The 21,489-nt window shown below is 45.7% G+C and overlaps 1 protein-coding gene across 1 annotated transcript in view; it reads left to right on the top strand.

Annotated features, from left to right (window-relative positions):
* Positions 1-17,197: 17,197 nt before the first annotated feature.
* The window catches only part of NXPH1 (neurexophilin 1), a gene marked incomplete at both ends in the record, with an annotated part of 136,273 nt that continues 131,981 nt past the window's right edge, over positions 17,198-21,489 (top strand). The window contains one exon of the mRNA XM_082290425.1: positions 17,198-17,251. Within this exon, the coding sequence (XP_082146551.1) occupies positions 17,198-17,251 (54 nt within the window). The remainder of the gene's footprint in view (positions 17,252-21,489) is intronic.

Raw genomic sequence — 21,489 nt, forward strand, 5'->3', positions numbered from 1 at the left:
TGGGTGGCTGAGGTGGACTTCTCAGCAGAATAGATAACTAGGGAATTTATAAAAAACTGTTTGCATAAAGCAGCATGTGAGTAATTTCCTTGGTGAAAGCACCTTGGCTGTGTTTGAAAATAGCTGCTTGTCCCTGACAGTCAATGTTCTTGGCTAGTTCTGTATCTGTACATGGTGATATGACATAGATGCCTGTGTCTAAGCAAGAGCTTTACATTATCCCTTAATTTACGACTGCTTAACATTTGTATCGGACAAAAATAAAAGGCTTTGTAGTGTGACCTTTGAATTAATTTCAAATTGGTATCGGGCTTTTATTTTTTTTTTTAATAAGACAGTTTCTGATTTGACCGTTAAGTAATTTGGACTTTAAAGTTAGGATTTTAGTGTCTGGATGATGTGTCTGGAAGCAGTAAGGCAAGGGCTTGCCTACATACTGTAGTTTAAAATGCGCAATTAATGATTCCAGCAAGTTAGAAGACACAGGAAGTGGGCTTCATTCTCTCTAGATTTAGTTGTCTGAAAGTCAGGATCTAATCTATTTTGTCCCCACTTTTTCAGCCAATGAAGAAATATGGCCTATTGAAAACACAATATACTCTGACTAAAGCAGGTGTCTAATTGGTGTCAAAATGATGAATCAAATGTCAAAGTGCTCCGAAGCTTCGTGTTTGAGTTATGCAAGATGAATTGCCTTCTGGAATTTCCTGCCTTGGTCCTCTGACAGTGAAACTTAGACAGCTATCTAAGTGTGCTGATGGTTGCACTTGATGTGCTGAATCCCTATCAGAAATGATAACTATGAAAATACTGCCCAAACTACATCTGTTTGGTATGTTTGGCCCTCTGTACTGCTAACACTGTTTAAGAATGAGGGATCAACTGAACAGTCCTTCTGGGAGGAAATGTTCCTGGTTTCTGCTCATAGGGATGTAAGGATTGTAAAGCCTTTTTCTTGGCATTGCAAGATCAACAAATTGGAATTTTCACCCATAGCAGCATCTGTTGGCATAATGATGCACCAGGTTAGTTTTTTTAAACAAGTGTAAACCACAGTTTAAAGCTAGAGCCAGGTATATCTTTATGTTGAGTAAACCACAGTTTGTCTCTCTATTGAGATTAGAATATATTTAAGCACTTAAATTTTCCAATTTGTAATTCCCTTGCATAGGCAAACTTCTCTACTTCAGCTATTGTTGTGAGAAGGAATTTTTAAATATTTTTTAATCTCTTTGAGTGGTAACTGAAATATATGAAAGCATCACACAGTAGGATGAAGCACTGTGCATTGTATGGGTGTGTATTTAAGGTCTGTTAAAATACTGTCATAGCAGATATAAATACACTGAAAACTATTGTGCATAGAGCTACACTCTGAAGGAGGATGTTTTTTAGCAAATTGTTTCTGCAGAGGATTTCATGTTTTCCATAAATAGGTAAATAAATTTCAAAAACATGAAAACCCACAGATGATACCATATATAATCCAAAATGTAGATAGGCTTTTGTTCATAGCGCATTTCTTGAGTCAGCAGGGTTCTAGAAGGATGCCCAGCCTCCTTTGGTAAGAAGACACCAGAAGCAATCTGAGATGTGAAAGATTCCCACTTGGGCTCACAGGATGGCCTGTACAGTGTCATGAAGAGATGAAAACATTCACCACAGAAACTACATCACCAGGCTGGAGAAAACAGTGTGAAATAAATTTTAATTTGGAATCTTGTGTTTTGCAGTGCCTCAGGAAAAGAAGCTGTAATGGAAGCACATGGGCTTTTTGTAATGAAGACCTCTGCGAGTACACATTTTCACTTGCCACTCATCTTACATACTTGTACATGACTATACCTGCCAGACACAGCTGGTCACATATCTGCAGGTATACAAGCTTTAACTCTGAGAACATTTAAATGTGTGCCTAATATAAATAGTGCTAATAGTACCATTGATGCATGCTAGTGCTTAAGTGGGCAGAATTAAAGTAGGTGCCTAAAGGCCATAGATTACACAGGATCTTAAAAACTTACCTCTTCACACAGAGTTGCACTGGAGAATTACATGTCCTGAGTGAGTCTGCAGAAACACCCCAGAACTGCCCACCATGCCCCAGAAGTGCAAAAAGGTCACAAAATCACCAGAGGAACAGCAAGCTACTTTTAGCTAAAAAATCATTAAAACCAAAGTACTACTATCAGACTGTCTCCTCAGGTAAATTATCACTAAATTTAAAATAAATCATATAACTTTTCCAGCTCTCCATAAAATGGACTGATACAGTTTTAATTCTGTGGAGCTGAGGTGTTTTTCAGCTGCATGCATAACTGAAGACTAAATACTGCTCACAAATTATTAACCCAATTAAACTTTGAATGTAGTAGTAAAATGATTAGTTTGGGTTCTTTTTTTTTTTTTTTTCCGTTTTGGAATGCTATTTAATTTTCATAGTGCTCTCCTCTCCTCACATATTTCTTCTTTTTTTCTTTGCAAGAGTGGCTTTTGGGGTGAAGCTTGAATCCTGCTGTAGTGGATCTTCTCTTATACACTTTGCATTAGCAATTTCCTGCTTCACTGCTCCTCCACTATGAGACAAGCTTTAAGATTTAGTGATCTTATAGCTGAGTTGAATAATAGCACTTCCATTTCCTTTTACAAAAATTGGCATCTCTCTTGCCCTAGTCATTCAGATGCACCTAAACAAGAATTGCAACAGAGAAAGGAAAAAGTAGCATCAGACTTTTTAACAGTGGCTCTTAGGCATCTGTATTTTTTGGAATATAAGTACAAACAAGTTGATGCATTTGAAGGGGATTTTTTTCCTTCTTCACGTCATTTTATTCCTTTACCATTGGTTTTACTAGCAGAGAATGTGGTTTGTAGAGGCTTTCCTTATGTAGAAGCTGTAACACTGTGGTGATCTTATCTTTCTTTGCAGCTTTTCTACTTCTATTAAAGCCATTTGCTGATAGAGGAGTAGACCTGTGCACAGTCAATGATGGGGATGTAGTAACCATTTGTGAGCAATGTAGTTCTTGTACTCCTATTTTCTGACTTCTTTGCTCCTTTTTTTTTTTTTTTTTGGCATTAAATGCTTAAGATCTGTTTGTCTTCATGATTCCCACAGACTATTAAGTTGAACTTTCCACACATCTCTTTCCTGAGTGGAAAAAATTTGTTTAGAGCACACGTTTAAAGGTTCTACCTTTTAATTTACTGATATTGAACTTCACTTTACATTTTGTTGCCAGTCTACATACCAGCCACTCGTAAATGAGGTCCCTTTGCAACTTTTCACTGCCATCTTAATTTTTTTACATCCCTGAATAATTTGATATCATCATGATGTGCCAATCTTGGCACATCAGTATAATGTTCCTTCCAGACCATTTGAAAATCTGCTGAGCACCAAAAATGCCTACCTGGATCCCTGTGAGCCCCTGGCTCAATCTCCCCGTTGTGAAAAATTTTAATTCATAACAAGAACTCTACCTTCCTCCAGGCAAGCAGACAATTTTTAAAGCCCTTATGGAGAGAATTTAACCTAACTTTTAAAGAAATTCTCACATTTCTACTGCACTGCAGTATCCTTGTTTACATATTAATTGACTCTTCAAAGAAGTGTGAAAAGATTCAAAGATTTATGAAGCATGACTTTTCACCATGAAAGTCATACTGACCCTTCCCAACATACCATGTTTATTTCTGAGTCTATATATTCTCTTATTTAATGTACTTTCTACAAATTTACCCAAGATGGAAAACAGATTTACTAGGTTCATATCAACAACTACTTAAAAAAATTGTCATCAAACTTAACATCTCTGGTACCAATACCAGTGTATGTTTTCAGATGTGAAATGGAGTTGGCTCTTCAGCAATTTCATACATTAATTCGTTTAGGTGTCCTGAGTGAATATTTTTTAGTTTTGGAACCTGATTTTTTACAACTTATTTTGTAATTTTTTTCTGTACTATTTTCTTCTAACATTTCCGTTCGAGACAGGTCATCATATTCTTATCCCATATGAAGTGCTCTGTTGCCTGAGCCTCCCTCAGATCCTCCACCATGAACAGTAGTGGAAAAATTCATTAAACATTTTCAGCCTTATCTTCCATGAGCATTCCTTTTGCATCTTGATAATATATCTGCCTGACTAACTAGCTGGCTGCCTTCCTACTTCTGAGGTGTTTAAAAGGAGGTTGGTTTTTTTTTTTTTTATGAAACATTTTTATGCCTTCAGCAAATTGCTTCTAAATAGTATTTTGGTCTTCCTTGTGGTTTTCTGTAAACTTTCCAGTTTTTATGATCTCTTTTCCTCACTTGGATGAAACTTTTTCTTTCCTTTTTTTTTTTAACTTTTAAAATCTTTCTTCACCCTGTTGTTCACTCTGACTTGTGATTTTGTTCCTTTTAAAACTTTGTGATAGTAATTACTGTCTTTTTTATAACCAGCCTCTAACAGGACATCTTGAAACAATTTCCACACCATGCAAAAATTTGTGTCCTTTTGCCTCTTTCCTAGCTTTCTCTTTTTTAGGGAGTTCTCTCTTTTGAAGTCAAATACCTTTCACATTAATTCTTTCAATGCATTTGCTCCTATGTGCATAGTCACTGTGTCTGTAATATAAGGCTGTATTACATCCCTTTTGCAGCCAGTTTGAAGTAGGCCACTGCTTGGACCTGAGTCAATAATGGCTTTTTCTGGTGGGGGCTCTCCAAGCTGTTAGGTCATGTAATCCTAAGTGGGCAATGTCTACAGTGTTTTCTAAGGCAGTCCTGAGAAGAGGACACAGGAGGTACCTCTGACATCATTCTGCACAACAGCAGTTCCTGGGAATCTTTAACCTCTAGGAAGGTTTCTCCAGACTGTTAATAGCTCACTGACCTGCTTTGTCGCACGTGTTATATGATCCCATCCTGCCACTGTGATGAAATGGTCCTGCTTGGTTTATCCACCAGTATCTTGCAGCAGAAGGAGGGAATGTCTGAAGTAAATGAAGATTCAGAAACAGAAGTCTTTCCCTGGGGTATTTAGTCCAAGGAGGAGGAAGTTGTTATCTAGTACCAAACATTTATTCCTTGTGACTCCTTGTTAGGAAGGAATCCTTGTTTTTAATTTCCCTAGCTATGGCTGTGAACAAAGAACAGATTCTCTCAGTTAGTCCTCGAAATCATGGTGCTTTCAGGCTGTGTTTGTCAAGAGTGTCCCAAAGCTCTGAATGCTCCAGCATCCAGCCCATCCCAGGGAACTTTCTCAGGAAACCAGGTACTGTTTGTTCTCAGCTGTCAGTTCTGGAGCAGGGTATCTGCTGCCTGTAAAAGGACTGGGAAATTACAGGTTCTCTGGGTGTTTGAATCACCTTGGATCATCACCATGGAGGCGAGGCATCTCTGCTTCCAGGGGCTGTCATGCATATAGTCCTTTCTTAATAAGAATTTATGAGTCCTCTGAGGGACCGAGTGGAGAGAGCCTCCCTTCAAACAGGATGGAAGGCAGATACCACACACAGTCATTAGCTCTGGAGCCTTGACAGAGCTGTGGACTTGGTGAAGAGGAGTGCCATTTGTTTGGATAGAAAGAGAGAGAGGTGTAGTACTACAGAGTTGGAAAGAGTATGTGCTTTTTTTACAGGTATTGACTTTTATTTATTTAAAAAAAAAAAAATTAAAAAATTAGAACTTCTCTGTAACTGTTTCAATTAATTTATTAATTGGTTCTAGTTTGGTTTTTTCTTCCTTCTTACACAGATTTCAGCTATTCCAAAGAGTTCCAAAAATTAACCTTTCTGCCTTTTCTGCTTTCTTAACTTTGCTTTTCAAATGTATATTTTCTCTATGTCAGTTTCAGAGTACGCTTCCTAGCCAAAAAAGATTACATTTTCTCCCTTTGATATTGATACTATCATGGTCCAGAGCTACCACATCCTCTTTGATGTTGTATAAAAAACTATCTAGAAGCCTTCAGAGGTCCTGTGGTATTACATGTGACATACAAAACACTGGCCAGGTTTCCATGGCTTTGGAAACTAGATTATCTGTGTACTTGACAACTGAATCTTTCTGTAGTGTAACTCTTTTACAATGAAAGCTAGATTCCTTGACCACTGAGCGATATCCTTGGTGAAAAAGAATACATGGACATCCTAGGGTTAAGGATGTCCATCTCCATGTGCTGGAGAAATTTGCTCCTTTTCAGATGAGTGGAGCCCTGATGTAGGACTGTTCAGTAGCACAGGTGCTATAGCCCACAGCTGGGACTGTGCTGTCTCCACGTGTGTTGGTGGTGCTCTCCTGTCTCCCTGAGATCTTGCCATTTGTCACGTTTGCCAGGGCCAGGAGCTCGGTTGCTGTGAGCACACCCCATCTGCTCAGAGGGCAGATAATTGTACAGATGATACCTGTGCATTAAGTGAATCAAGTATCTTCAGCTCTCCTTCTGGTCTCATTAGATAGTTTGCTCCAAGCTTCTACAAAGGAGATAGTTAATTAAGGGTAATTAATCTACTGTTGCAGTGCCCAGCACTCAAATGGAAACCAAACAGCAACCTATTTATCACTCTTTCAGACCAGCTTTATACTGAATCCAGTTAAATATTGTTAAAGCTGTGGATTTGATTCAAACTAGGAATTTGAACTACCATGCTCAAGGATTTACTAAATTTTAATCAGTGGTGCTTAAACTGAACAAATTCTAAAACTGTATGTCTGTTTTGTCTAAGTACACTGTACCATGGTAGCAAAGTTTTAAATTAGCTGAACTTAAAACCTAGTTGAATTACACAATTCCCAGCCTGTCTCAAATTTAAATGTAATTCCCCCATAAGACTAGCTGATCTGTAGAATTCAAATTTACTGAACTTATTTTACTGCAGTGTTTGAAACTTGTCAGCTCAGGAAAGCAGATTTTATCCTGAACAGTCTGTTCTTATTGTGGAATATATATTTTATACTATATATCTAAAAGTGCAAACAACCTGAACTTGAAAAACACAGTACATTCATGTTCTGATGTGTACATAGAAGCCGATGTAGTTAGCATGTGCTTGTCTTAGAAGAGTATTGTCCTTCATCTTAAAACTGTCCTCCTCTGAAAAGACAAAAATGAGATCTGCAAGCTTCAATTTACCTGGGGAGCTGGAGTGATCGTGGCCACCTTGCTAGATTTAAACACCATTGCTGTTTAAATCAGGCTTCTGTCAGCTTCTGATAGTCTCCTTAAATCTATGTGTAGAAATAAAACCATGGACACATCTTATGTCCTCAAGAGGAAGATGAATCTTCTGAAAATGTGCTTCTTACAATTATATTTTATGATCCTATTACCTTATGAGTGGTACACTACATAAGCTCAGCACCTTTGAAAATAACATAATATATACTATCGACAGATGACAAGAAACAAAAGATTTGTCAGCACAGATCTGTGAGAAGTATAGGATGAAAAGTAAAAGATGGATCTGTCTGTAGAGTAATTGGTTGACTCTCCAAAACAGGAATCCCATTTTAAAGCCTGCTGTATGATGCTTGCCTGGCACTGCATGACCATCTGAGACATAATTATCCAGGACTGATTCTGATCTTATTAGTCCATTCTGCCTTAGCATCCTGCAGATTATTTTAATTCGTGTGTCATTTGTAGGTTTCATGGATTTTCACACTCATGGAAATTGAGCCACTTGGTAATTTTTTTGTATCCTCCAAATGTCCTTGCTGTCACTGCAAGCCTTGTACAGCTGAGACGGGCAGTTTCACAGTAGGATGTGAGGTTAACCAGCCTGGAGAACTGGACTGTCCCCCCCAAATCACAGCTCACAGGACCAGTCTGAGTATGAGCTGGTCTGCAGCTCTTGCCAGTGTCACTACCACTCTTGCTGACATCCTTGTGCCTTGGACCCTTTTCCTTTCCAAAGATATGCCTTCCCTGTTTAAAGCTATTATGTTCTGGGATATGTGTCAATGAAATCAGCCAGTTTTATTTCGGGTGATGTATATCTCTTAACTTCCAGCTTTAAGAACTCCACTTATCTATTGGTGGAAAACACTTACCACCAAGGTACTCTATGTGTGTGCAAGGAGTCCTCATGGCAGCATGGAAGGGCTCTGCTCAGGAGCCATGATCCTACTGCTGTGAGTGTGATGTGATAACACAGAGTCAGACTGCAGCAAGGCAAATCCCGGTGGGCTTAGGGAAATCTTCACAGGGAGAGTAGTCAAGACTGGAGCAGCTGCCCACATTTGGTGATGTTTGCCTATGTTGATGGATTCACTTACATTGTGAAATAAGAATGGTGGTTTAAAAAAAAAATCTCCTTGGTGCTAAATTATACGGTGTAACATAGAGCAATGCTTATGTGCTTCGACATGGCCTGTTGCAAAGCCTCCCTTGGAGTCTTTCTGCACACTGCTTTGGGGGACACCCTTAGAGTAACACCCTTAGAGTGGTGGGTGCTACTGTTTACCAGCAAAAGCTGACATTTTCTTGTGGCAGGGGCAGAAGTTAGTGTAATATCTAAGATGAAAACACTCTTCCACCTCTCAGCTTATGTTTATGGACTGCTGCATGGATAACTCGGATGCTTTTGCTTGGCGAGGGTAATGCTGGACGCCTTTTGCGGTATTATACTGCGCCACAAGGTGGCACTGGAAGATTGCTATAATCCAGCGTAATTAACACCATCACCCCGCAGTCTCCGACAGAGAAAGCACAACTTTTTGTATTAAATCATGTAAACCATAGGAATTGATTATTTTTTCTTTCTTCTGATTTTTGGACTCGCAAAAAATTTTTAGTGAAGTTTTCTGAAGAGTGAAAGGGAAATGTGTCTGTGTGCAGTGTAGCTACTGCAAAGGTACAACAAACTAACTCGACAAATAGACATCATTTTGTTTTTCAACATGTGTTCTTTACTACTGGCGATCCTAATATCTGTCTCTGTTTCTGTAACGAAGTGTTCATACCTCAGCAGCCACTGCAATTCAAAAGAGAGAATTTAATTTCCTCTGTAATTTCTTTGATATGTTGTCTGAAGCTTTCTCTTCCCTTATAAAGTTGAAAATCTATTTCAGGTTTTTCTCAAAGGTGAAAGTTCTTCCAAGGTTTGTCCACTTCTAATAGATTTCACAATATTCTAGTTCAAATATCTCACTTGGTTTTAATACCAGATGTAGGCTTGGGTAAAGGAAAACAGTTAATTACTGTATTGCTATTACAGGTGAAAGGTGACACATTTTTACATGGCTTTACAAAGTATATAGCTCCTTCCCATATAGCCGCATTTCCTTCTGATCTTCTAAATATTGAAAATATCGAAGCCGGTTCGTAGCTGAGTAAAGGAACAAGATGTCGCTCATTTGAGCGGGCTATTGTCTAATTGCGGACTTTTACACCTATGCCTAAGAGACTGCCCTCTAGCTAACAAAGAAAATAAAACACGCGCCTTTTTAGTCCTAATTACTGTAGCTGCGATGTAAAATCTTGATAATGAAGTGTAAACAGCCTTGAATGGTTTAAAAAATATTCCTTGCTGGTCTTAAGACCTGACCACATGAAGTAATGTACTTGATCAGGGACTTAGAAAAAAATTGTCTTTAAAAATTCTTGTTGCTGCAAGACATATCCAGAGGAGACTTCTCACAAAATCTCAACTCTACCTTGTTCAAAGGAAAACGCAATAGTTTGATTTATCTGATGATGAACAGACTGGTCACCCAAATTTACAGGTCTAAAACATGAAAGGCAGAGTTTTTCTGCATAGTTTCCTGATAGCTCATTTTGCCTGGTAGGTAAAACAATATTAAGTTATTCGTTATGAAAGGTAAAAAATCCCCCTCAGGTTCTGCTACTCACTGAGCTCGAGGCAAAATCAGCGTGGTTGGTAATTTACAAACTCGCCATGAATCAAAAGCAATGTGAAAGGCTGCAGAGCTCCACAAAACACACTGAACACTCACTCAGAAACTGGTTTCTTGCTAGCTACAGCCAGTGGCAGCTGTATTTGACATGAAGGGTCCAGTGTCTGAACTCTTTTATCCGAGACCATTTATCCTTTTATCAGCTGCTTTCTCAAAAGAGGATAAGGTTCCTTTTGGGCACAGCAATTCCAGTCATTTACCACCTGTACTTCCCTTCCTAAGGTCAACAGAGCTCTTTATTGCAGTGTGTAAAAGCTGTAGCCCCAACCTGGCTCCCCGTGAGCAGATGAGCGTGGAGCAGCAGACCCAGCACCTGCTGCCTCTCAGCCTGGCACCAATGTGCTTGCAACAAACCCCAAGGGGTGTCAGGGTGGGTGGAAGGAGCTGCCCCCTGAGCCTTCAGTGTGATGGCTCCAACATCAAGAGCCCGACTGGGTATACAGCCTAATGTCCTGCCCTGCCTGGCTGCTGCTGCAGCCACTCCACAGAGTGACAAGTAAATTCTGGCTTCAGGACAGCCTTGCTGTTGGGTGTATGCAGTCAATACAGGATGAAGGAGAAAAAAAAGAGGCAGAGGGAAAGATACTAAGCAGATCTGCCTTCAGTGGCCTTAACACCGCATCAGAGAGTTTGTTCCTGCTTATAATACAGTGAATGGAGAATAGTTGGTTGCTGCTTCACAGGGTGTGACTCCACAGGGTCTTTTTGGCACATACGATGTAGAGTCGGGATGTCCTACCCTGGCAGGCTTTTTAGGGTGAAGTTTTGCCATTCTTCCTCATTCTCTGTGGAGTGTCCTTCTGCCCGGAATGCTCAAGGTTTAGGCAGCCCTCTCACTCAAGCCCTGAAAAGGAAACTGCTCCCAGGAGCCAAGGGCAGGTGCTTCGACAGTGCCCTGGGCTGCCAACATCCCTCCTTCCTTTGGCTCAGCAGGCAGCCCAAGATGCCTTCAGGGACTTCCCTGCTCTCTTCCTCGCCATCACACTGAAAGAAAGAAAACTGGCTTTGCAGACTCTCCCCCACATCAGTTTCTGCTTCAAGACAATTTAACTCTCATATTTTAGCTCTTTTATATAACGCCTTCCCAGCTGACCTGATATACATTGTGTTATTTTGCAGTTAAAACCCATAGACATAAAAATTTTAGTAAAACTTTTGTTACCAAGTTTTATTTTTCCAACAAGTATTGCTGTCAGCTAACAATCCCTAGAGTAGTCATCATGAAATATTCTAATAATTGGATTCTAATCAACCAATTCACTTAGTCCTACACTATTTTTGAAATCTAATTATGTCTTCAGGAAACTCACCCCAGTTGTGGTATTTTCTGGACAATATACAGACTTAGTACAGACTCCTTTCTTACTTTAAATTCTTTTTCTCCACTTCTTATAGCTATTATTAAAACTCTTCTATTTCCTGTTGTCGTGGTTTGATGACACCTGTATTGTCACTGTAGAACTTTTTCTAGATCTAATGGATGAAATAAAAGTGAAATGCAAATAAAAATCTCTACTATAAATATTATGTTAGTAAAGAAGTTCCCTATGCAATGAAAGTTAGAAAGATTTCTTACTTATTATATTCATGATTTCCCCCCCCTCCTTGAATTCAAAGGCATTATTAATGAGAAAATCCTGTAGATAAACTTGGCTGTAAATTTTATTCATATAGGTTACAATTTATGTCTTACCTCATCTCAAATATTTTTTTTGTAAAATCCTGAGTATATACATGCAAACTGAGTGTCACCTGGACTGTCTCGTGAAGCCTGTAGGCTTGCTCGTGTTTATATCACGGAAGTGCTGAGTGGTCCAGACACAGCTGTTTCTACATTACCTTTTAGTCTTTGATGCTGAACGTCACATCTCACTCCAGCGAGGTGTGAATCCTCATGACATAGCATCAGGAGAAATAGTTAAGAACACCATGAATACAAGGTACTTCTCTTGAAATGGTTGGAGTATTCCTGTATTTTTCCATATGGGATACAGAGAAACACCACTTTGTGGTATGCCTTTGACTGTAAGTAGGCAGAAATCAATGTAATAAAAATAAAAGTCTCACAGAGATATTTTTATATTTAGAAAAGAGATGGTACATACAGTCATATTCTGACCTTGAAAAAATGGAAATAAAATGTGACAAGGGACTCTGTAGTATTTATACCAACCATAAAAATACTCTGTTCAAACATGAAGATTTCCTTGAAACAAAAGAAATCTATTTAAAATGTGAAGAGGGGAAGGGATAAGAAGAGAAGGTCTGATGAATTAATGGCTGGCAATATGAAGAACATTTCAATAAGATTATTTACATGAGTGATAAGAGGCATCTGGCCCATGCACTGGATAGTACAAATATAGAAAAGCTGTGGAGGCCATAATCTGTCATCGTAGTGCATATGCAACTCCAGCTGAATTCAATAGTACTTCAGCTTGCATATAGATAAGATACTGGAGTTGCACATGCACTACGTATGTACTATACAGTTACAGGCTGGACACTTCATATTACTCATGTAAATAATCTTACTGAAATATTCTTCATATTGACAAACACTGATCCATCAGACTTTCTCTTCTGATTCCTTCATCCCTTCGCATTTTAAATAAATTTCTTTGTTCTCTGGCCCAACTTTCTCTTTGCTTTGCTTTCTTTTTTTTCCCAAGCAGTTTATTTCCAAAATAAGAAACATGGCCTCTGTGAATAGGATTCCACGGGATTCAGTTCTATTTACTATTTCATAAATAACTGTCCATGTTTAGACTGGTTAGCTACATTGTGCAGTAAGTTTAGAACAATCATTTGATATTTATCGTTACAGCATTCTTCTAGTGCCTCAAGCAATTAAACCATGTGCCCATCTTCCATTGGAACCTATAGCAGTTATTAATCACTTGCCATTGTCTTTGGATTTTCTGCTTCTGACCCTTTCAGTTCTGTAACCCAGGACGCTATCTTTGCAGAAGCAGGGAAGATATCTAAAGGTTAGAATGCATTTCTAAGCTGTAAAAATAGTCCCATTGCGTTCTAAAGTCTAATTGGTCTTTTTAAAGTCCATTACTAAGCCCAGAATTTGTGATTCTTTAAAACCTCACTAGCTGATACTGCTTTGAAGAGGACTTTATTGTTAAGATTGCAAACAGCATCCAAATGGTTGAAATTAAAATTCACTTATTCACTTTAAAAAATCTAATATTCTGCTTAAGCTGCTGCACCAATATTACAGAATCAAATGAAATTCAAATGACTGTATCCAAAAATCTTAAATGTCAGATTTTCATATGCATTTTATCATTTTATTCCCTTTGAAAAAGTATCACATGTTCACAGCTGGAATACTTTGGAGTTCGCTTATTTTTTTCTTTAATAGTAAAAAGCTTAATCCAGACTCCTATATATTCCTTACTCCTTTCTTCTGGAGTGGCAATGGAGAGAAAGAGCAATTCAAGCAGCATTTCTGAAGGAAATCTCAGTTCCATTGTAGTTAGAAAGTTAGTCCCAGTTGCCTCTGACTAAGGAGGTCAGCTGAAGGGCAAAGAAAGAAGCCCTAGTTAAGCCAATGAGACCTTGGATCAGTCTGAACCTTCAGAAAACAGATTCATCCATCCCTAAGAACTTTGCCTTGAGAGCCTGTCTAACAATTCAAATAGATGCCACACAGACCAGTTTATAGGAGACCTTGCTGAATTTACAGGATGAAGACATTTCAATGGGATGAAGTAAAGAGGAGCCCATGCTTGTGATTCCAGTGGAACCAGGAGCTCCTCCACAGTGGTCCCCTAGAGAAGTTAAGGATCTGGATGAGAAAGACTGGGAGGACCTTCTTCTATTTGACCAGCTGAAGGAGTAATTATTCTCCAAGGACTACTTCCTTGTCACTCTAATATGAAAGCAGTGATCAGAACTTGGGTAAACTGAATCGAGTTGTACACAGAGCTGAATTGCTCCTTCCTGAAGATATTTTGTCTTCTCCAGAAACATGACCTATCGAAATCTGGCAGACTTCGCATTTGCTTTCTCTGCTCCATACTATCCTGGCAATTTCATATCTAAGATAAGAGTAATTGTGCTGGATCTAAACAGCAGCTTATTGCAATGATCAGCACAGTTTATGGTAAGTTTGTTCTATGCAAAGACAGCAATATCTGAGTAGTAATCTCTCTCTCTCACACATCTCTCTCTACATTGTTTACTATGTGTTGTTCTAGCCCCAGACTTATGGAGAAGTAAGAGTGGGAGAGATAGGAAGGAAGGAGTTGCAAGGGAAAAGTCAGCTGTAATTTTTTGTTATTCTTTTGAAACAAGAAGTCCCTAGGCAGCTTTAGCCTGCACTGTAATGCAGAGGCTGTCTGGAGGGGCAGGATGACAGTATGAATCCTCGCAGGCTGCACACTTCTGTTCAAAGCTGTGACATGAGCATTCCACATGTCTAGCAGAGTGATGGTGCTGGAAGCATATGGAGGTGTCCATCTTCCAGGTGTTTGGAGCAGAAATGGCTGTGGGGGAGGGCTCTGGTGCAGCTCTTTCAAAGAGTCTCATTACGTTCCCCATTCTTTCCCTGCTCCCCTCTTATTACAATGTTCCAAACTCAGACCCCCAAATTAAAACAGTATTTTACAGCTTGATACTGAAGCCTCAGATCGCAGGTATTAGTTACCCCTACATGCTCTGAGAGAAGCAAGGATTTGACAGGACAACTGAAGTCTTCCTTTTCTTTCTCATTTCCTTCTCTGTACAGCTTACTGGCTTGCTTCTTGCTTTGGCTTTTGGACGTGATGAATATGAGGTTTGCTATTGAGTTTGGGCATCTGGTAAGGCTGCTCTGTGCTGCTGGTATCCTTCCCTTCACCCTGTCCCAATGTCACACTAGTAATGATACCGCCTGGGGGGTGGAAGAGTGTACGAAAAAAATCCATAGAACTCTTTGTAAAGAAGAAGTAAAAAAAGGTCGGTGAGACCTTTCCATTTGTGTGACAGCTGGCAGAATAAGCCACAGCACCCGACAGGGGTGAGCTTTCCAGCTTCACTCCGAGAGGCTGTCCAGCTACAGGTTCCTGCTAGCGAGGGAGAAGCAACCCGTCCATCCCGGAGCCTGGCTCCCGCAGCCGTCACCCAACTGGGCTCCGCGATCTTGCCACCTCCGTGCCTGACTTCCCAGGCGGAGCAGCACTGCCGGTGCACGGGACACCGCTGAGGGAGGTGGAAAAACCTGAAATGAAAGGGAAGAAAGCGAAAGAAGGTGCTCTCCCATGCTCCTTTCAGGCAGACAGCCGGCTCCCGCGGGCAGGCAGAGAGGGAACGGGCTGTGCCCAGGCAGCAGCGTGGGCAGCAGGGAGGGCAGGGAGGGCATCGCCCGCTCCCGGGTAGAGGCAGGCAGCAGGGCCGATAAGTCAGGCAGCGCGGGCAGAGCAGGCAGCAGGGACAGGGCAGGACACACGGCGGGCAGCAGGGCGGATAGGAGAGGCAGCAGGGACAGGGCGGGCAGCAGGGACAGGGCAGGACACACGGCAGGCAGCAGGGCGGATAGGAGAGGCAGCAGGGACAGGGCGGGCAGCAGGGACAGGGCAGGACACACGGCAGGCAGCAGGGCGGATAGGAGAGGCAGCAGGGACAGGGCGGGCAGCAGGGACAGGGCAGGACACACGGCAGGCAGCAGGGCGGATAGGAGAGGCAGCAGGGACAGGGCGGGCAGCAGGGACAAGGCAGGACACACGGCAGGCAGCAGGGCGGATAGGAGAGGCAGCAGGGACAGGGCGGGCAGCAGGGACAGGGCAGGACACACGGCAGGCAGCAGGGCGGGCAGGGCGGGCAGGGCAGGCAGCGCAAGGCAGCTCGCGCCGCCCGGGGAGGGCTCTAATTCATCACCCCGTTCAGCGGAGAGGATGGGACGCCGCTAAACTCCCCTTCCTCCCTCCTCCCTTCTCCCCTCGCCAAGCAAGCCCCCCCTCCTCCCCCCTCCACTGCTCTTTCTCTCTCCCCAAGCAGTGAGGCTCGGACAGTGCTCGGCTCCAGCGCTTTATTTTAAGATGATCGGCCAAGGTCTTTGCAGATAGATTTTATCTGAAGTTAAATAGCAGGCGCTCGCCGCTCCCTCGCCAATAAGTCATTTTTAATAGAGACAAATCGCACTGGACGCCCCGGAGCGCCGGTGCCGCCGCTCCTGCCCGTGCCACCCGCCGAAGGCGAGCGGGCAGCCCGGGCAGCTCCCTCCTCCCGTAAGTGTCCTGCTCGGCGGACCCAGAGCGCGGCCGTGTGCGGAGAAGGGGAGGCGAGGGGGGGAGAGCCTGCCAGCCGCCCCGCCGCCCTGACAGTGCCTGCGCTGGATGCACAGCGGCCGCGGGACAGCTCGGCGCGGAGCGCGGCGAGGAGATGCGCAGGGGCGGTGGGCTGCGCCGCGGCACTCAGCCCCTCTAGGCTCGCCCATGGAGCGTCCCGCGGAGCCCCGTCCGCCGTCGGATCCCCCACGCCGTACGTATCCCCACCGCGGCCCCCCCGCGGCGGCGGGGCTGTCCGCGGGCCGCGGGGGCGGAGAAGGGCTGGGGCCGGGGATGGGGGTCCTCGCCCGTCGGGGCGCCCCGGGGCGCGGTCGCGGCCCGGGGCAAGGCACGGCGCGCCTTTAGGAGCGGCAGAGGGAGGTGGGCGCTTGCAGGGGTAAGCAGAGCCTGCTCGGGCGTCCCGAAGGCAAAGCTCTCTGCCTCGGCTTTAAGCGCCCAGAAGCACCCGGAGCCCCGATCCCAGCATCTGCTGTCGCCTTCTCCCCGCTCGGGCGCCACTCCGCTACCCAGCTCGCTGCCGGGGCTCCGCGGCCAACTGGCGGGGGGCTGCAGCCCGGTTCCCACCGAGGGCACACAGACAGGCAGGGCTGGCAGTGGCATCCTCGGGCCGTCCCAGCTCACACCACGGGGCTCTCCCGCCCAGTAAAAGGACTGAGCGCCGGGGAGCGCTGCCTATAGGCGGTGTGCCGCCAGCTCGGACCGTGCGATCACTTTGCACTGCCGCTGGATTAACTCGATTTTAATCGTTTTTTGTTTCCCCCACACCCATTCACACACCTCATCTCCTCCTTCTCTCCCGCCCCCCCCCCTCCCCCCTTTCCCTACACACCTCTCTTCCCCCCTTGTGCTAAGGCTAACCTTGTCTTGTGGTCATGGGATCTATAATTTCATTTTTGTCTAGGCTGGTGAGAGCTCTGCTTGTTCTGTAAAGTGGATGTCAGGTGGATCTATGTTCTGGAAGGAACAAAGAAGCAGCGAAAGCAGCGCGGGGGAAGTTTGAGCGGCGAGGATGCAGGCTGTGTACTGGTACGCGGTCCTTCTGCTGCAGCCCACTCTCTACCTGGTGAGTGTCCCCGGCCTCTCTCACGGGCCGGGCATGGGGGAGCTCGTCGGGGTGGAGGGCACCAGCCTGGCGGAGAACGAACAAACTCACGGCAACTACTTGCACCCCGCAGCCAGCCCTGCCCCGTCCTCCCGGGGCTGGGCCGGGGCCGGGCCGGGGAGCTGCTGGTCCCGGCCGGGAAATGTCGGCGGGGCGCGAGCAGTGGGGGCGCAGACCAGTAACATCTCCGCGGGGAAGGGGTGCTCCGCTGGGCCAGGGCAGGGTCGGGGTCTCCCGGGCCGCCTCCCCCGGTGCCACCTCCCGGGCCGGGTCCCCGGGTGTCTGCGTGGGCACCAGAGCGCCGCCACGGGGGCGCCCGGCCAGGCTGTGGGATGGAGGCAACTTCTTGTCCTCGGCCAGGGTGTGGGATAGAGGCAACTTCTTGCCCTCTGCTCCCTCCTGAGGGTGGGAGCCCCTCCGGAAGGGAACCCCCGCGGTGTGCCACTACGGGCGGCGCGGCACAGGCGGGCGGGCACTCGGCGGCGAGCACAGCTAGTATTTTCCGCGTGGAGTGTCATTGACTTTCGTAGCAAATCTCCTTTAAGATTACCGCGGGAACACTAGTAAACATCGGCGTTATCTCCTTTCACACACACACACACGCTTTATTCCCTCTACGATTGCAAGGAACAAAAACCAGGCATACTGCTCCTTTGCAGTCCGCATCCTCTCTCGCCTGTGATGCGTTAAGCAGGCAAACGCTTGGCGGCAGCTCATCCCCGTGTCTACGGGGGAGGGAAAAGACCTTTTTCCAGGAGCATTGCCGAGAGAAGAACACCGGCGCCCTTGCTGGGGGTGGTGATGGCGACGGCCCGGCTCCGGCTCCGGCTCCGGCTCCGGCTCCGGCTCCGGCTCCCGGCTCCGGCTCCCGGCTCGGGCTCGGGCTCGGGCTCGGGCTGCTCGGGCTCCGGGCGCTGCCCGCGCCGCCGCTCCCTGCGCTGTGGCGGCCGCGCCACCCGGGGGCGCTGCGGGGCAGGGCGCGCGGCCGCGCGCGGAGCAGCCAATGGGGCGCGGGCCCGGCGCGGGCGGGGGCGGGGGGGGCAGGCGGGGCCGCGCGCGCTCCTCCCGCGCCCGCGCAGCGCCCGCCGCGCCCGGCCCGGCCCGACCCATCCCGACCCATCCCGGCCCATCCCGGCCCGTCCCGGCCCATCCCGACCCATCCCGGCCCGTCCCGGCCCATCCCGGCCCGTCCCGGCCCGTCCCTTCCCGTGCCCGCCCGACGTGGCTCCCTCATCGGGGGTCCTGCCCTCGCCGGGCGGTACCACGTCTGCCGCGGGCGTCTCTCCTCCCTGCGAATTTTATAGCCGGGGTGGGGGTGGAGGGGTGGGGGAAAATGGGGAGAAAAGTGCGTGGCAAATAATCCATCAAAAAGCCGGAGCGAGATCGATACGTCGTGTTAAATTTTAAATGTGTTTGCTGGCACTTAAACTGCTCTCGACTCATTACAACAACAGTGCTGGATTTATTCTAATGCGCTGCAGTCTGAACAACAAGCGCATTAATTCTCCTTTAATTGTAAACTGGGAGCATTTGAAAACCATTCAGTGTGCAAATTATGCTGATTCAATTACCGTTTAGTTACAGACTTCATTACCTGAACACTTTTTTTTTTTCCGAGGGCTTGGCATTGCAGAGTGAAGGAGACGATTTTCAAGTTTCCCTCGAAACAATGCGAAATATGATAAAAAAAAAAAAAAAAAAAAAAAAGAAAAAAAAGAAAGAAAAGCAAGGAAAAAAAAAAAGGTCGGGAAATAACAGACAAGCTAGGGGGAGGGAATGTGCCCTTCGGCTGGTCTGTGTCTTCTGCCAAAACTCTCGGGGAGGATCCAAAGGATTTCCCTAGCTCGATTCTTTTTTCTGACTCGATAATTCCGCGTTTATGCCAATCTCTCCCCATCCTCTGTATTTCAGGAGTGACTCTGAAAGTTTGCATTAGGCCGTCGCATGATAATAAACAGTTTATTAGCACTGAAGCATGAAGTTTTGATTAAAGCTTTAATGCGGTGCCACAAAGCAGCAAGGTGCAGCACTTTGTTGTGCCTATCCGTATGTGCACGTCGCTCTGCGTGGACAAAAGCAGTTTCAATTAGGAATTAAATTTTCAGTGCTCAAACTGTTAGGAAGGGTAAATGAAATGGCAGCACAAACAGCTTCCTATCGAGTTTGTTAAAAAAACCCCAACCCTTTCTGAGAGGGGCTAATAATATAGGTGAGAGGGAAAATAGCCTGTTACCCCTTCGCCTGAACTAGGAGGTGTTCATGGAGAGTGAACAGCTGCGGCGAGGCTGGGCTGCCTCGAAGTCAGTCATTTACAGACACTGTCTGCCTTGTAATTCCTCTTCACTCAGCAAACCGCTGCTCTTTTTCCTTTTTTTGTTCCACCCCCCCCCCCCCCCCCCCGTTAAACCTGTTCGTAATGGAATCTTGAGGGAAAAAAAAATAGTGCTTCTGCTTTTCTTCCCTTTTTAATAGAGCCATATGCTATCCAGCCTTATTGCCTGAAATTTATAGAGGTCATGGCCGATCTGAATGAGTAGGAATTTTGCTGGGGTAGAGATGGTTCATCATATTATGTTTATTGAAAAGAACATTAGTTGTGCATTGTGTGGTGTGCATTTTCTCCTTGTTTTGAGCTGTGCTTGTTTTGCAGTGTATTGAAAATGTTATATTTGATTTGCAGTGGAAGTGCATTTCATTTGGCCTAAACGGGTAACTGAGTACTTGTTTGGCAAAATTGGGAGTTAACCTTTAAAGTCTTGCGGTTGTTTTCTTTCTCTACTTTTAGAAAGCTGCAGAAAGTGTTCAAACACCTACACTCGGTCTTACTTACCACGACACTCCATATCACCTCTGTTCTTTCAAAAGCATCTTAGTCTGATTCTAATGGATAATGTTTCCTCAACTAACAGTGCTGTGCTGAGCTCAGAATTGTCAGTAAGGAAGCACGTATAGAATAAAGAATTAACCAAAATAACACCCGGAGATCACGGAGTCTTATAGAACTGGGTTCTGTTTATAAGGACGCCGGGATTTTACACCATTCCCTTAACGGAAACCTTCTCGTTGCACCTCCTGCCTAGTTGCCAGTGAACTTTCAGTCTGACACCACACGACAATAAAAGGCCAGGCTGTTTCTTTTCATCTCTTCTTCTCCCTCCCTCTCCACCCCCCCCCCCCCCCCCCGCCAAATGTGGAAGCAGCATGCTGTAGAAGCGACTACAGAACGCGTGGGCTTTTAGGAAGGACAGCAAGGATCCTGAGTATTGTTTCTCAGAGGGACAGGTCAAGCAGGGCCTCGGAGGAAGAGGCAGATCGTTTCCGTGCCGGCCGCTGCGGAGGCGCTCCGTGCGGCGGGGCCCGGCGGGCTGTGGCAGCCAGCTCCCGGCGGCGACGGGCGCCCTCCCCGGCCCGTCCTGCCCCGGCCCGTCCCGGCCCGCCCCGGCCGTCCCCGGGCCCTGCGCACCCCCGGCAATCGCGGGCGCCGGGCGGCAAAGGGCTCGCACACGGCAGGATTTCCCCTCCCGTCACGGTCACAGGCTTTACTCCCCCGCCCGCTCCGGGGACACCTTCCCGCACCGCACAAGCACGGAGTGGTAACATGAGCCTCTTTTGCTGGGATCATCCGGGCTCGAAGAGACTTCGGCTCATGACTTAGGTGCTCCTCACCCGGAGTAGCGGGTACGGAACTAAAAGCAGCCGGAATTTTGCGTGGCTTGCTGCTAGGCTAAGGATCCCTCCCCCCCTCATCCTCCCGCTCGGCTTGTCTTCTCCCAGCGAAGTGTTTATTCAGCGGTGGGTTTGTTAATTAGGATACGCACAGGAGCCGGATAGCAGAGCGCTTCAACTCTGCAAAACTTAAGCAGCGCAGGAGCAAAAGGAGGGGTGATTTTTCAGCCCGCGACGAAGGCTGTTTGGCGGGGGGAGCTTCCCTGCGCGGCGCTTTGCCACAGGAGTAGAACCACGGGGCTCAAGGGGCCCCTTGTTAAACAGGGCGATGGCTTTGGCCGAGGGGCTTTGGAAACAGCCTGCTAACCTTCTCCCTGTGCCGGGCTGGGATTTTAAGGTCTGTTTCACGCCGTCACTGTAGCTCGGAGGCCTTCTGACAGCCGAGAGGAGCTTTCCTGCAAAATTGTTGCGAATAATAGAGGTTTAAAATTGTCCTCAGCGGTGGCACACTTGGTACAGTATTTGCTGAGGGG

The sequence above is a fragment of the Coloeus monedula genome (assembly GCF_965178545.1).
Source record: "Coloeus monedula genome assembly, chromosome: 1".
NCBI classification, from domain to species: Eukaryota; Metazoa; Chordata; class Aves; order Passeriformes; family Corvidae; genus Coloeus; species Coloeus monedula.